This window comes from Polyergus mexicanus, unplaced genomic scaffold (assembly GCF_030449975.1).
Source record: "Polyergus mexicanus isolate NDT 795.1 unplaced genomic scaffold, iyPolMexi1.0 SCAF_5, whole genome shotgun sequence".
In the NCBI taxonomy this organism is placed as follows: Eukaryota; Metazoa; Arthropoda; class Insecta; order Hymenoptera; family Formicidae; genus Polyergus; species Polyergus mexicanus.
In genome coordinates this window covers 1,979,957-1,995,106 of record NW_027223325.1, presented here as the reverse complement: position 1 = coordinate 1,995,106, position 15,150 = coordinate 1,979,957, and the positions used below count along the sequence as shown (strand labels likewise).

At 38.0% G+C, this 15,150-nt stretch overlaps 2 protein-coding genes across 8 annotated transcripts in view; one reads left to right on the top strand and one right to left on the bottom strand.

Moving 5' to 3' along the window:
• Positions 1 to 3,106, top strand: Ube2g1 (ubiquitin-conjugating enzyme E2G 1 (UBC7 homolog, yeast)). Of its 2 annotated transcripts, none has more exons than XM_070296157.1 (4): positions 1 to 139; positions 1,942 to 2,321; positions 2,414 to 2,536; positions 2,642 to 3,106. In XM_070296157.1, the coding sequence occupies exons 1-3, from the start codon at positions 94 to 96 to the stop codon at positions 2,492 to 2,494; spliced, it is 507 nt and encodes a 168-aa protein (XP_070152258.1). In that variant the 5' UTR covers positions 1 to 93; the 3' UTR covers positions 2,495 to 2,536; positions 2,642 to 3,106. The 2 variants fall into 2 exon arrangements, with proteins under 2 accessions (XP_070152258.1, XP_070152259.1); XM_070296158.1 differs by lacking the exon at positions 1 to 139 and adding an exon at positions 983 to 1,418.
• Positions 3,107 to 5,754: 2,648 nt separating this feature from the next.
• The window catches only part of Cut (homeobox protein, cut), a 138,322-nt gene continuing 128,926 nt past the window's right edge, over positions 5,755 to 15,150 (bottom strand). For 3 of the 6 annotated variants that reach the window (XM_070296311.1, XM_070296313.1, XM_070296307.1), the window contains 4 exons: positions 13,249 to 13,597; positions 12,157 to 12,826; positions 11,503 to 11,776; positions 5,755 to 11,190 (listed from right to left, as the gene is read on the bottom strand). In XM_070296311.1, coding sequence (XP_070152412.1) covers positions 9,497 to 11,190; positions 11,503 to 11,776; positions 12,157 to 12,826; positions 13,249 to 13,597 — 2,987 coding nt within the window. In that variant the 3' untranslated portion in view covers positions 5,755 to 9,496. The remainder of the gene's footprint in view (positions 11,191 to 11,502; positions 11,777 to 12,156; positions 12,827 to 13,248; positions 13,598 to 15,150) is intronic. The other 3 variants (XM_070296309.1, XM_070296310.1, XM_070296308.1) reach the window with 3 other exon arrangements.

Genomic DNA, 15,150 nt, shown 5'->3' with positions numbered 1-15,150 from the left:
TAGTCACCGTTTCCGCGACGTACCTAGCCATCTTTCCAGTCAAGCAAAAGTGATTGTTTTCAGTCTTAGTCTTATTTAACTGAACTTTTATTAATGTCAGAGCCACAGTCCGCGCTGCTGTTACGAAAACAATTAGCAGGTATAACGTGAGCGCGGTATGAGTGTTAAGTGCGTTAGACGCGAATCGCTGATGTACGGAGGAATCCTGTAATCGGTGTGACTCGCGCTCTCGAAGGACTCTTCACCGTCGTGCCTCGGCAAGGCTCGACGTCGTCCTCGACGATCCCGTTCTCGTCCTCTTCGAGAAACGTCGGTCACGCTACGACGCCGATCGCGTCGTACGTCGTCCTCGCCGGCTCGCCGCGGCCGTGCACACAAATACGGGGCGTGAAAATCAATACGGCTCTTTCGCGGAGAGCCTGTGCGTGCTGCGCCCGTGAATAACGTTAACCTAAGCGACGGCGTCGTAACTCGTCGCTCTCTCGTCGCCGTCGTCGTCGTCGTCGTCGGCGATACGCCGCGACCTCGTTGGACGACTTCGATCCGCCTTGTTCCCCCCTCCCCCTTCCCCGTATCCGCGGTCGGCGACCGCGAGCGCGGGTCGGTTTCACGCGCGGCGGCGACGACGACGTCGACGTCGAGGACGAAGGCCGTCTCGTGTCCGAAAATAATTGCAGGCCTTGTTATTTATAACGTACGCGCGTCACTGCTACGTCGTACACGTTTATCCTCGGGAGCGAGGAAAAAGAAAGATATCGAGCGAGAAAGCGAAAAAGAGAAAATGAAAGAAAAAAACGGGAGACAGAGTACATATACATATATACGTACACACACATACACATATCGTACACAGACGCACGGGGACGAGAGCGAGTGAGAGAGGATGAGAGAGAGAGAGAGAGAGAGAGAACTGGAGAGAGTGCGAAAGATGAGGAGAGAGAGAGAGAGAGAGAGAGTAAAAGCGCTCCGTGCAACGACCATCGAAGGTCAGCCGCCTTCGGGCCATGCTCCCCTGTTCCAGTCGAGATCGACGCTACGAAAAATGCTTCGCCGGAGTTCGCGTCTCTTTGTGCGACGGAGTCGCGCCGCGTGCGTGAGAGAAAGGGAGAGAACAGAGAACGTCGTGTCGCGTCAGTAACCTCGTGCCTCGTCTCCTTCGCGCTGACTCACCGCGCTGCTCTTATACGACGGCTACTTCGTACGGGGCGAACCCTAACCTGTATCTGCGGCGCGTCTCTCGGGGATGGGAGTATGCGGCGTCGCTTGCCCATTGATGTGTCACAGTTGTCACGAGCGTACACATGTGTACACGCGCGCGTACATATATTACGTTGTTGCATGATCTCGAATGATGCTGCTCTTTTGATAGTTGTTGATAGAAAACATAACCTCGACGCTTTGACACTTTCCCTCTACGTGTAATAAATTTTCTTTTGTTCTCTGAATGTGTCATTTTGAAATTATAATGTATGGAGCATTTTTGAAATTAATTTTAATTTTTCTAACAATATCTTGCTTATTCTACTATTGTATTTTTATTAAATATAATAACATACACGTACATATTTTTTAAGCTTTTTATTACAAATTGAAAGTTTAAACTGTTCTATTAATTAAATTAATTAATCACGGCTGCAATCTTGAATTCAATTTCTTGCTTCTCTTCACTATTATTTTAAAACAATACAATATAATTTATAATTTTTACTTGTTAATGTTACTTCATATATGAAACAGAATATTATATATTTTCTTTGTATTTATTGTAATATAATTATGTTATTATATTTTTATTATATTTATGTTTATTATATTTCATTATTATATTTTTGTAAGTATATTCTCTCTTTTATTATTAAATGCTCCAGACACATTAGCATGTTGAATAACTGTAGACCTGTAAAATAATTACATAAATTTATGTCTGTTTCTATTTTTCAGAATTAAATAAAAACCCAGTAGAAGGGTTTTCTGCAGGCCTCATAGATGACAATGACATATATCGGTGGGAAGTACTCATTATTGGACCTCCGGATACATTATACGAAGGTGGTTTCTTCAAGGCACATTTACAATTTCCAAAAGAATATCCACTTAGGCCACCACGAATGAAATTTATAACCGAAATATGGCATCCAAACATTGACAAAAATGGAGATGTGTGTATATCGATACTGCATGAACCTGGTGATGACAAATGGGGATACGAGAAAGCATCCGAACGGTGGTTACCAGTTCACACAGTCGAAACTATTCTGATAAGTGTTATTAGCATGCTCGCAGATCCTAATGATGAAAGCCCCGCTAATGTGGATGCCGCCGTAAGTAATAAATTTGTACATGTAAAAAAATTTGTATTGCATTTTTTTTGTTCTTCTTTTCTTTTGTAATGGTGATTTATCTCTTATTACAGAAAGAGTGGAGAGAAAGTTACACGGAATTTAAAAGGAAGGTGGCGAGGTGCGTGAGAAAAAGCCAAGAAGAGTGTTTGTAGGGGATGAACAAATATACAAATGGAAAGACTTATTTAATTCTGGTAAGTTCTATGAAAACAATCATTAATATCTCCATTATTTATGATTGTAAGTAATATTAGCAGTATTGCTTTCATTGTTTTCATATATATATAACATTAATATAGGAAAGCCGTAAGCACTGTAAGAAAGAAACCGATGCTCAGCATAAAGCTAACGGACAGCAGTGCCACTAAAAGCGGAATAAGCCTGACCTTTCCTTATGCAGAGAGAAGAAGACAGAGTGTGTGTGAACGCGAGGGTAGAACTCATGCTGCTCTATCATGTTTATTAAACCATCGCCACCAACATATGATCCAGATCCATCAAAACGGAGAACATAAAAGAAATACACACGCAATTCATCTTTTACATAATAAACAGCTAAAGAAAATTAATTTACACATATACATAAAGCAAAAAATCATCTCTGTATAATTACTACCTTAATATTAATAGTTCTTATAAACTCTTAACTCTCCCCTGCCCCTCCTATGCTCAAGAATTACCCTGACCCCTTTGGATCGAACCTTGTAATTTAAAATTATATGTTTACGTTTATCTCAATAATAATTCCTTAGTGTCGTTTCGTATTTTCTTACTTTCGTAAATATATACATGTATAAATAAATTTTTATAAAATCAAGAAGAAAGACGGGACACATACATACAACAATCGTGTAATATGTCAGCCACACCGAGAATGAACTGCATACGAATTAATTGATACACTACGGTGAGAATAATGCCGTACTTATGCGCGGCAATGTAAAAATATATGTTAAATTTTAATCGAACCGTAAGTTGCCAAAATAATGAATTTTAATTCAAGTGATAATAATAATATTAATGTATCAATAATTAAGCTAGTGCTCGTGACATAACGTACGTGTTATAAGGTACTCGCTCTTTAACTGTCATTCATATGCACGATAACGGCGCTTACTTTTCAAGATAAACTTGCGGTTCTTTCTTTTTTTTAATCACAGTTATGTGACAATTATTTTATTTAAAATTTAAATAATTTTTTCCTTTTAGCAAATTCGTTCACAATTTAGAAATTAAAATTTAAGTTGAATTTCAAATAATTCATCTCTAATTATACATTATTTCATATTGTCAATTAAATCTTAAGACATTGAAACAGCGTCTATGTTACATTACACCTGCTCTTTTTCTCATCCATTTCATTGTATTATTTATCATATTTTCCTACCGGAATAATAACAAGCAGATATATGTACGTTTTCATAGCATCATATTTATTTTATTTCTATCATTCTCATATGTATATATTTATTTAAAAACTTCTATAATTGAATGTATAGAAATAGAAGTTATATGTGAAATAATGCAAAGGAATTTTTTTTGCAATTTTCGGACAGCAATTAGTAAGTGTATATTTTTGTGATAATATAAAGTAATAATAATAGTATCTTATCGTTTGCAATATTTTGTATCTGTACTTGATCTTTATATCCGTTTTTCTTTTGTGTTTGAATATTCACATTTACCGTTTTATAAAGAATGATAACATACATTGGTGCAAGAAAACGTTTATACATGCATATTATGTTACAGAAAAATATCAAGAAAAAGCAAAATAGAGATAGTAAAAAATACTTTATTTAGTTATGGATTTACTTGTTATAATTATTTTTCAAGTTGTCTATTATAAAGTATATACTTTTAAATAAGTTTATACATTAGAAAATGCAAATTTATAAATACTTACGTATGTAGTTAATAGTATAATTCCAATAACTAAAAAAAATCTAATAAAATAAATATTTCTTTTTCATATTTTAAAGGGGAGAAAATATACGTATAATCAATATTTATATATGTCAAATATATGAAATAGGACGACTATAAAACATTTTTATCATAAAAGTATGTATAAAATTTATATTTGCAATTGAAGGTAACCAGTTGCAAATTATAAAAATTTGCGTTCTGGAACCGTCCGTTGCTTCATTCGTCTCCAAGATGCCGCTCTAATAAACATTATGATAAAAAATATTTTTTTTAACATTTTAAAACATAATAATTTGATACACTTCAAGATTTATTTTTGCTTCTTTGTAGCTATATAAAATAATGTCATGTTTAATTTACTTCTTTGTTGTTATATAAGATAACATTGTTTAATTATTTTTTGATTTGCATAATGTAATAATTTGAAGATATGTAGACTATCTCTCTCTAATGCATACACACAAATTAATTTATTTTCTTTTTTTTAATATAATACATGTGGCATGCAAGAGAACGAAAGAAAAGAATATTCGTTTTAATTAATCATAGAGCTTTTAGTTATTGTAGCAAAACATTTATAATCGCAACAAAAGTCTGTTATTTATAAGTTATATAAAAGCAAGATTGAAAAAAGGGAAAAGATGGGATATAATAATTGGCAGCATAATATATATATTATTTTTAATACAGATTTTTTAATTTAGAAATTCTTGAAAGGAGACATTGATATGAATAATATAATTATATGTATATACAATGAAGATAATCTTCCATTTATCTCGTGGTTGAATTGTATTATTGCATGTTTAAGAACTAATACGAATTTTAAACCGATAAAAATGCAAGATTCATTTACTATAAACGAAAATAACAAGAATAATCAACATACCAACACTTAAAAGTGTTTGAGACATCGAGTGCTGTTTGCATTATGTATATTTTTATAAATTTTTTTTTTAATTTGGTACATATCTTTAATATTGAATTATAGTAATATATAATTTGAAAAGAAAGAGATACTTTTGAGCCCCATGCCATTTTACTTCTTAATAAATCGTGTCATTTCATATATTGCATAAAAGTTAAGATATTGTAAAACATTTTCTATCTCCATGAAAATAATATCTGTATTTATTTGCCAATCATAAAACATAGTGACTGTTATAAACATGCATATATAAAATTAATTAAAAAGGTAATAGCCAAAATTTGAAATGAGGTATGAGAAATATGTTTCAAAGTTGAAAAATAAAAAAAGAAAGAAAAAAAATATAAGCACGTGCTCTCAATGTCTCCAAGGCGGTAATATATCTGTTATATTCATATTTTTTTGTAATAAATCGTTCTACCTTTTTAAAATTCTCATGGAAGATATGGATATATACTAATAATTTACTTGTGTAGAACGCGCGCGCAGTATGCGTAAAGGAGATATTAAAGATCCTTAAATTAGATCGTCAATAAATCTCTCATATATCTTCAATACTTTGTATACCTTATTTATTTCTTTTTTATCTTCGTATAATAATCATAAACGTACAATTTAAAACAATAGTGCTCGTGTGTTTATGCAATGTACAGAATACTCTTTAAGCTATAATACAGTTCGAAAAAATGAAATACAAATCAATAGACTATTACTTTAGGTAAACCTTCTTGTTTTTTTGTTTTTTGTTTAATACATTATTTTCACTACTGGATGACAGTGTCCTTTCGTATGTGTGGTTTGTTTACTCTTCCCTTTTGATCGTATGCCCGCGCGTGTGCATTTCGGATTGCACGCGCACGTCTCTCCTTCATGCGCCTCCTGGGGGCCTCAACAGCTTTTGAAGTGTATCTATCTACAATTATCTTTTGTTGTAAAATATTCATTATTAGGTTTACGATATGATTTCTCTCCTTCCCGCCGTTGTCGATAACGCTAACGCATTCGCACGCAGTTACGCACTTGTGTATTCGTTACGTTATATTACATGTCCGTCATACACACATTCTAGACGGTCGTCGATCTTTATCCTCGACATAAAAGCTGTACCGCGTTTAAATAATTAAAGCTATTGGTTATCTATCGGCTATCTACAAAGAACCTATATGCGTTACGCTTGTTCGCGGCGAAAATGAAGAAAATGCAGACAATCATATAATCGTGTATACATATAATAAATCATAAGATGTCCGCCGAATGATCAAACATTTGGCGATTACGGCTAAAATCAAATCATCTCGTCAATACGAATCGTATTAATGTCGTATCTACAATAATAGAACGAGAGACTCGATTAAACCTTCGTCGTCGATGAAGATCGACGATTATTTACGTGATTACCGCATCGTTAACCCAAGTCGAAAAATTGAAAGGATGAATGTTAGATTAATACTCGATCGTGAAATAATTACCGTGAAATAATTTAGTTTGGTATAGTTCGAAGATTTGAGATCGCACGTTTGTTCTCCGTCTTTCTCCCTGCTTTATCTACTAATCTATTCGCATCCGGAGCTTTCTCTATCGCAATCGCATATATCATTCGACATACGAACGATCGACGAAATCCTCGCCCGAAGTAATCTCGTCTAACATGATCGTTTATATCATTTATATTATACGTTCTGTGAGACTCGGATCACTCCTCGATAGGCGGAATCAGCGTCAATTAAATTACAAGACGTAATCGCACGAGTATAGCAGTAATATGTACACATTCGATACTCTGGTCCGATCGACGTCGTAACGATTCATGAAAAATTTAAGAAAGAATAAAAGATTTGGGAAGTCGGGAGAAAAAATCAATCGATCACTGATCTCTTTTTCGTTTAACAATGCCCTTCTACAGCGATCGTCTCGCACGAACTCCTTGCGCTTCTGCCTCGTACAATATATCTCATTCGCGTTTGTTTCCATTTTTTTTTTTTTTTTATAAGTGTGGACTAGAATTTTTTAAATTGAAGATTAAAATTTATTTTGATAAATATACTAGAGTTTGATTCGTAATAATTCGCGAGGACTTGTTTCTCTTTCTCTCTCTTATGAAATTCATCTCGCACACACGCGTTTATCCATTCGCTCGTCCTTTCGCACTTAACGCTGAATCGCCTCGAAATGTCTCCTGTACATTTTTTCCTTCTTCTTCTAGGCATCGATAATTTACGGCAAATTCTCGTAATTATGTGTTCTTCTCTTTGCGCAGCTCGTAATAGCCCGAACGCTGCATTTTCACGAATCGCAACGAGCAGTTGCAGTGAAATACGCGATTTAATTCTCTGCTTGCTTCTCTTACCTCATCATTTCGTAGCTGATTGCGCGAATTTGTTTTTAAAATGCGCGATGCTAACTGCGACAAGTGAAAATTCAGCGTGCAGTCAACGTGCAGTATCGCTGTTAGTCTGCGTGGATATATTCATACGCTATTAGATAGTTAAGTGTGATAAGTAAATATACAAGATTGTGTGTATACGTGTGTATGCGTATATGTATATGTAGTTCTTTGTGTCCTCTCGTAATATTTCGCGAATTTTCTTCCCTTCTTTCCTTTGTACAGATATTTACATATGCCAGAAATCGCAGAATTATAGACTCGCGCAATCTCTCGCCTCGTTCAAGTCGTCGACGTCGACGATGTGCCTGTTCTTCTTTCGTTTGCACGTCCTCTTCCTCTCTACATATCGTCGCAATATAAGCTCTATCACATTGGCTTCACAAGCCACATTGTTGTTGCGACAATGATTCTTTAATAAAATAATAATGACATTATTGATATAATGACAATAATAATAATAATAATAATAATAATAATAATAATAATAATAATAATAATAATAATAGCAATGTGACAACATAAGCGCCTAATAATACAATATATTTAATAATAATAATAATCATAATAATAATAATAATAATAATAATCAGAATAATTTTAAATAAAAATTATCAAAGATATTCATAACCAAATGTTCTAGCGCAGCTATTGGTTTTCAACAAATAGAAAAAGGAAGTTTAAGTAATCATTTCGAGAAACGAATAAATTTACTTCTTTTTAGTATTTTATACATTCAGCATGCCGTTCAACATATTAACGCAATAATAATCGATGACAATATTTTTTGACAACTGAGAATATTTTATAATGATAATTATATAATAATAATAATATTAATAATTCGTAATTATAATAGTAGTGATAATAATAACATTGGTAACGGTCTCTTAAGTGATCATTCTCCTCGCAATTTTATAAATAGACGGATAAGAGCAAGAAGTAGGGAAAAAGAGAAGGAGAAAAGAGAAATGTCAAACTTTTTAACCGAAAAAGGTAAAAAGGTACGTAATTGGAAAAAGTGAGAGAGACGGAGAGAGAGAGAGAGAGAGAGAGAGAGAGAGAAGTATATAACATTAACAGCTTAATCACTATGGGGGATAGGGAGGCGAGTATAAACAATAACATGAATCACAATTATGCAATAATTAATCGGCCGTTTTCCGTCGCGCGCAATTTTTCGTTAAAAATTAATAATAATTCGATCTAACAATTAGTTACTGGGAGATTGCACTGTTTAGCGAACCCAGACCACTTCCGTTTTCCGTACATCATCTAGTCCACTCGTCTCCCCACTTCCGGAATGATACGATATCATATCATTCATCTTTGAGGAGAGATTACATTTGAAAGCGAAAGCAGCCGGGGTTCTTTCGAATTTCGAGTGAATTGCAACGAGAGCCCGTCGTCATCCCACAGCCGGCTCTGTTGTATTTCACAGTCTTCGTAAACGATACGATTTCGCATCAACGCGCACCGACACCGATTTCGTACCACTTGTCGCGTAGAAAACGTCACAATGTGAGGTCCTTTTGATTGAGCTCCGTTCAGTTTTGATCCTTTCGTTCTCTTGGCGCCTCGTCTAAATCGATCAAGATGTCCCCTCGTTTTTGTTCGATAACATCCTCCAAGAATGTCCTAGACTTTCGCGGTTCGCCTCTCTATGTTAATGCCCTCGTGGTAGGCAGGACTCGTATACGATCGAGTCCTATAACTGGTTTCCTCGTTTAAAACTTAATTAGACCGATGGATATCGTGAACTCGCGGAACGTCTTTTTTTATAAAGCGTCGTTTTGGCATATCTCAACAATATGACCCTGAAGACACATCGGAAACCTCATTCGATCTCCATTCTTCGAGAAGGAAACACCGAGTTCGCAGATAATCCCATGAAATTTTATGTTCCAAATTGTTCTAGTAATCCCACGTTTCCTCGGGTTCGTGCTTTACCACATCCTTCGGACTTCCTTCCGTGGACTGTTGCGTTTGTTGCGCCGACGATGGTCTAAGCAACGTCGTTGGACTATTCTGACCGGATTTTGGACTGGGCAGTGGACTATCCCGATCAGCCCCATTGTTACCGGATACGGAGGAAACATCACTCTGGACATCCTCTTCGTATCGGTCCTGCACCGGGGTTGGCTCGACTCTTATGGTCTCTTCAGTCTCCCTTTTCACACCGTAGTCATCCGTTTGCATCACGCAAACGCCGTTAATGATGACTTCGTCACCTGCTCTCGTCGGTTCTTGCCACTCCGGATTAACCCATTGCGGTGCCGCGGGTTTCCTTCTATTGGACCTGACCGTCGTGGGTGCCGTCGGCGTTTCTGTGGGCTCTCTCTTTATACTGCCGGCCGAACCCTCCGAATCTTCGCTACCGAGATTACTCATCGCATCTTCAACATCCTCATCTTCAAATTCCTGATTCGGTTCTCTCTTCAGGGCGTTCATCGAGAGATCGAGGCCGGAACATTGTTCTTTCAGCGCGTTACCCACCAGAGCCGCTAAATTGGGATTAAAATATGGAGAATAAGGTAAGGGTACATTTCCTAAACCTAGTCTCTCCTTCTGAATCTCCAGCAATCTTTGGTTCAATAGCAATCTGAATTGAACAGGGTCGAATGGTTGGCCGGGTTCTCGCGGCGATTGCGGCTCCGGCTGGCCATGCGGCGTCTGCTGCTTCAGTCTCATTCGATGATTGTGAAACCAATTCGTTATCGTCCTTGAAGATAAGGCGAGTTCACCGGCAAGGAATTCGATGGTGGCCACGTTCGGATATGGATCCAGAGCAAAGGCGAGTCTGAGAGCCTCCTTCTGCTCTTCCGAGAAGAGAACACGCTGCTTTTTGCCGGTAGTAGGTCCCGGACCAGGTGATGCCGCGTGATAAAATTCGGCGGTATCGTTGCTCGAAGTATCAGAACTATTGTCGTGACCTGGACCGCTACTGCGTCGTCTCTTGTTTGCCTCCCGTCGTTCGTTCTTCAACGCCTGGAGTCTATCGATATTGTGCGCATCTGACAGCCAAAGCTGCATCCTGATGAAAGGTTCCCGGCCTTTTATGCTGAGCATATGCCACGGTTTCGGTTTGCTCAGCAGCTCGCTGACGGAGCCCTGCGACAAACCGAGAACGGCTTCGCCAAAGATCTTCTGGCCGATGTTGTTCGCCAATAACGCTTCCTTGATCTTCGTGGTGATCGTCTGTGTGTCGAGATCCTGCGTAAGAGCGGCCATCTCGTATACGCTTGGTGAAATATGCGGATGAAGACTTCGAAGAGGTGACGGTGCCATCTGATGATGCGGCGAATGCAGTGACATTTGTTGTTGCTGCTGCTGCTGTTGTTGTTTCTTTTGCAGTTCCTGCATACTGAGCTGAGTGTGCGGATGATGAGGTCCGGGCGGGGTCAACATCATCGGCGGCGGCGGTTGCGGATGTGGCGGAAGCTGAGGACTTTGCTGAGGCGGGCCGAGTTGCATCTGATTCTCCTGCTGATGCTGCGCCGCCGCTGCTTGCGCAGCTGCTTGAGCAGCGGCCTGCGCCTTCGCTGCGTTTTGTAGCTGTTCTTGCACAAGTTTCGTCGGCGGCATAGGTTTCATGGGTGTTCCACATGCTATAACAATAAAAAATTCGATCAAGAAAATTCAGCAGATGTTACTAAAATTTCATAGTTCGAAAGCTCATTTCCTACGAACATCAGAATGCAATTTCTATTTTATTCATTTCTGTTGAAGGTCATACAATGCACAAATAATTCTACAATAAAATAAAGAAGTTGCATCTATATATTGTAAAAATGTCATGCTTGTTTAACATCGTTTTTCATCGTAACCAAGTACGCATCATCGGGATGTCGTGTTTGACAGACATACAACAGAGCTCCCAAACTATGTTGATAATAAAGTAACAAAACATCTATATTGACCTGAGTTAAACTTACGAGGCAGGCCGCCGTAGCCGCCGGTCCTCATTAGCTTCTCTGGAGCAATTTTGTACTGGCTTGCGACCAACTTGTGTACTGCGTTGTCGTCCTCAAGAAACATCTTCATTCGAATAAAGGGCTCGCGACCTTTTTGAGTCAGCATGTGCCATGGTTTGGGACGCGCGAGGAGGTCCGACACTGATCCCTGAGACAGACCCAATACCGACTCGCCGAATAGCCGCTGCGAAATCGAATATTGAGACAGCTGTTCTTTCACCTGTACATTATTAGTAAATATTTAAAATTAGATATAATAAAAGCGATTAATTAGATTAGATTCTTTATTTGATCCTCTGAGGGTTACAAAGAACAACAGTTTTATATTTATAACAATTGCTTTATAAAATAATATAAAATAATAACATAATAACTCAAATGCAAAATAACTACAAAACAAAATAAAAACAAAATCTTATATCGCTTGAAAATAAACTTAAATCAAACAAAATATATTTAATCTCTTCTGTATTCAAATAATAACCGCAATACACACATCTCCTCTAAGCCTTACATCTAATCTAATCGATTAATAAATTATATGAACGTAACGCGATAATGATAAGGTCGATAACAATAAGTTCAATGAATACAACTCACCCTTTTCACGATATCTTCAGTGTTTAGATTATTGTACATGTCGAACTGCTGCTGAGTAATCGGAGGAAGCACAGCTTTCAAAGGCCTTTGGTTAGCCGAATGATGGGTTGGTGTGGACGGTTGACTTATCAGACTATTTGTGATGGAAGCCATCCTTTGCAAGGGACTGGCCGCCGCCGCACTGGCGAACTCTTCGTTAGGTGTCATCGCAGGGGGAAGTATAGAATTGCCTAGAGGTGAACTCGCGCTGGAACCGCCGGGTGTTGATTGAGGGCCCGTCGATTCCTGCTTCGGCCTCACCAAGGAAAAAGCGCTACCGGCATGTCTCATCGCCTCTTCCATCTTTTCTTTTTCTTCCTCCGAGACGCCGTTTATCATTTTATTGCGCGGATCTATTTTGCCTAAACTTAAATCTTGAACAGCGCCACCGCCGCCGCCGCCATTAGCGGCTAAATGATGTTGCTGAAGAGCTTGCTGCTGAAGCGCCAACAATCCCGGAAGCCCAGGTAATCCTGGCAATCCAGCCATCGACGGATTCTGACCTGGTGCAGAGTTCAATTTTTGAAGCTCACGATGATAAGCATCCAATGCCAATCGAATATCTTCCTGAGTGCGCTCAATACCTTGAAGACCGCCTTGAGTGCCACTGAAAAAATGTGGAAAAATCGCACTACGGTCAATCGAGGTCATGTGCTGTCCTCAATAATAATCAATCGCGATAACGCAGTCATATGTGAACATTGTACAGACGTCATCCGGCATTGGGTCTTAAGTGTTTAAATTATATACATCTCGCATGAAAACATCTTTCTTAAATTATAATCGAGATGTATATCTACGTCATATTCAAACTCATCGATCATTTTTAATACAAGGAAAAGATATACTATTCAAAAAAATTTCTCTTGTTACGTTTCGGAACGGCGGTTTGCTCTTGGCATTTTCATTTACCATAATGTATTCGAGCAAAAATATTAATGCTTTAATTCAATCATTACATGTCATCATTGTTCATCGATAGAGATTATGTGTCGCTTGTATAAGCTGCGACACTTCGAACTTCGACAAGCAGATCCACGGTCATGATCTTACCTAGAAAACTCTCGCGGACGAAGATCCTCTACTCTCCTGCCCATCAGTTTAGCCAGCTCCTCTTGGTAAATTCTCACTACCTTCTCCTGGGGAATGTCATCGTTCTCGTACTTCTTCAGTCTCCTGTTTTGGCTGTCCAGTCTGTCTTTGTTAAACGGACTCGGACAACCGATCCTACTCGGGCTCTTGCTATCAGCGTCGTTCGATACCTCATGCTCGCCCCTCATTTGCATATGGCTCGACTCCGAGAGAATATGCGCCAATCTTTCGTCACTCATTTCCGGCGGACCACCATCCTGTGGTCCACGTGCGAATGCTGGCATTCCCTGCTCCTTGCCTGAAACATACTCTACGGGTGAGGCACAACTTGTGGTGTATTCTTACTCAGTTTGTGTGTGGTCTTAAAAATATACATACATATATATATAAATAAAAATATATAATATATAAAAATAAGTTTACAAACAAAGAATATACATAAATAATTGTCAAGGTGTTTGATGCCATTCGCAATAAAGTTAATTGAATAGCAGTTGCTATTTTTACATATATATATTTTTTTTAATTATCATTATTTCATTTTACAACATATTGTTATTTATCTAGCATCGTATAACACGATTGTAGGATTTATTACGCGTATATTAATCCAATATGTATTGTTGCAAGATCGTAAATTGATCCTGCAAATCATATTCATTTTTCCGCGAAGGACGTTTACTCGGAGATGAGTTAGTCTACATGGTAGCGAGTCGTATTTGGAGGATGATTCGATGTTCGTGAGCAATTAATAACGCGCGCAATCGATAACTGCGTGCTGAACCCGAAGGCAAAGTATACTCAACGACGATAATTAAAATATCCTCTTCTAGACCCTCTCCCTTGCGGTCTTCCCCCTGCATATCGAGAGGAGTGTAGTTCTCCTACGTGTTTCCCGTCTAATTGACCAATCAGCTGCGAGATTCAGACGAACGAACCATCGATCATGTCTTTGATTGCTCTCGCGAGCATCGTACGCGAGAGAAAGCGATTTGAGACATACGGCGAAGAATCGCGTACATATCGTGGAGATTTCACAGAAGAAATAATCTTTGGGCGTCTCAAGATGTGTCTTATTTGTACACACGGAATCTCTCTACTCGATGTATTTGCGCGATTGTAAAATGACACTTGCCAGGAGGATACGATTCGTTGATCAAGTTAATGTATAGCTGTGTTTTGTATCGTTATTTTACATGGTTCGTTGTGTAGAAATGATTAATACCATAAGCAATCGCAGCATCCGTGCGCGCAACACTTTTCGTATTAAACAAAAGAATAATGTCTGTTTTTCATTCCATATTAAAGTCATTACGCATCCTCTGAAAATTCTAACTCGCGATGGACCAAGTAAGTCATTCCGTCTTATTATCTTATAGAGTTTTAACGCTGATAAGTAATTATAGCAAATAATATACGTACGAGAAAAAAATCGACAGATCCAGTCGAGTGAAATCGGGAAGGAAAAACGATGACGTGTATGCGTGATCGCGCATTGTGTGTCGCAATGTTTGAATCTCTGCCAACAAACTCGCGCGATTATGCTTCAAGATAGTAGGGAAGCATAGGAGTCTATAGATATATGGAAGCAACAAAGTTCTTTCACAGAACTATACGAATTTTAAATCCGTTCGCGATCAACTGTACTATTAATGAAATATTTATAAGGCGAGAAGCTCTAGATGTCACTGATTACATTTACCCGATATGAAATAATCTTCTTACTTGGCAAACGTAATTGGAAATTTGTCAGAAGGACTGCTGGCGAATAAAAAGATTATAGAGAGAGAGAGGGAGAGAGAGAGAGAATTGTAAATCTTTATCATCTCATATAAATATCCAGTCCTATAATTATACCAGTAA

Excerpts from the sequence above, each read along its gene's own strand:
- Ube2g1 (XM_070296157.1), top strand. The coding sequence starts at position 94 with ATGTCAGAGCCACAGTCCGCGCTGCTGTTACGAAAACAATTAGCAG. Across the intron at positions 140-1,941 it reads GTTACGAAAACAATTAGCAG|AATTAAATAAAAACCCAGTA; the intron begins GTATAACGTGAG and ends TCTATTTTTCAG. Across the intron at positions 2,322-2,413 it reads CCGCTAATGTGGATGCCGCC|AAAGAGTGGAGAGAAAGTTA; the intron begins GTAAGTAATAAA and ends CTCTTATTACAG.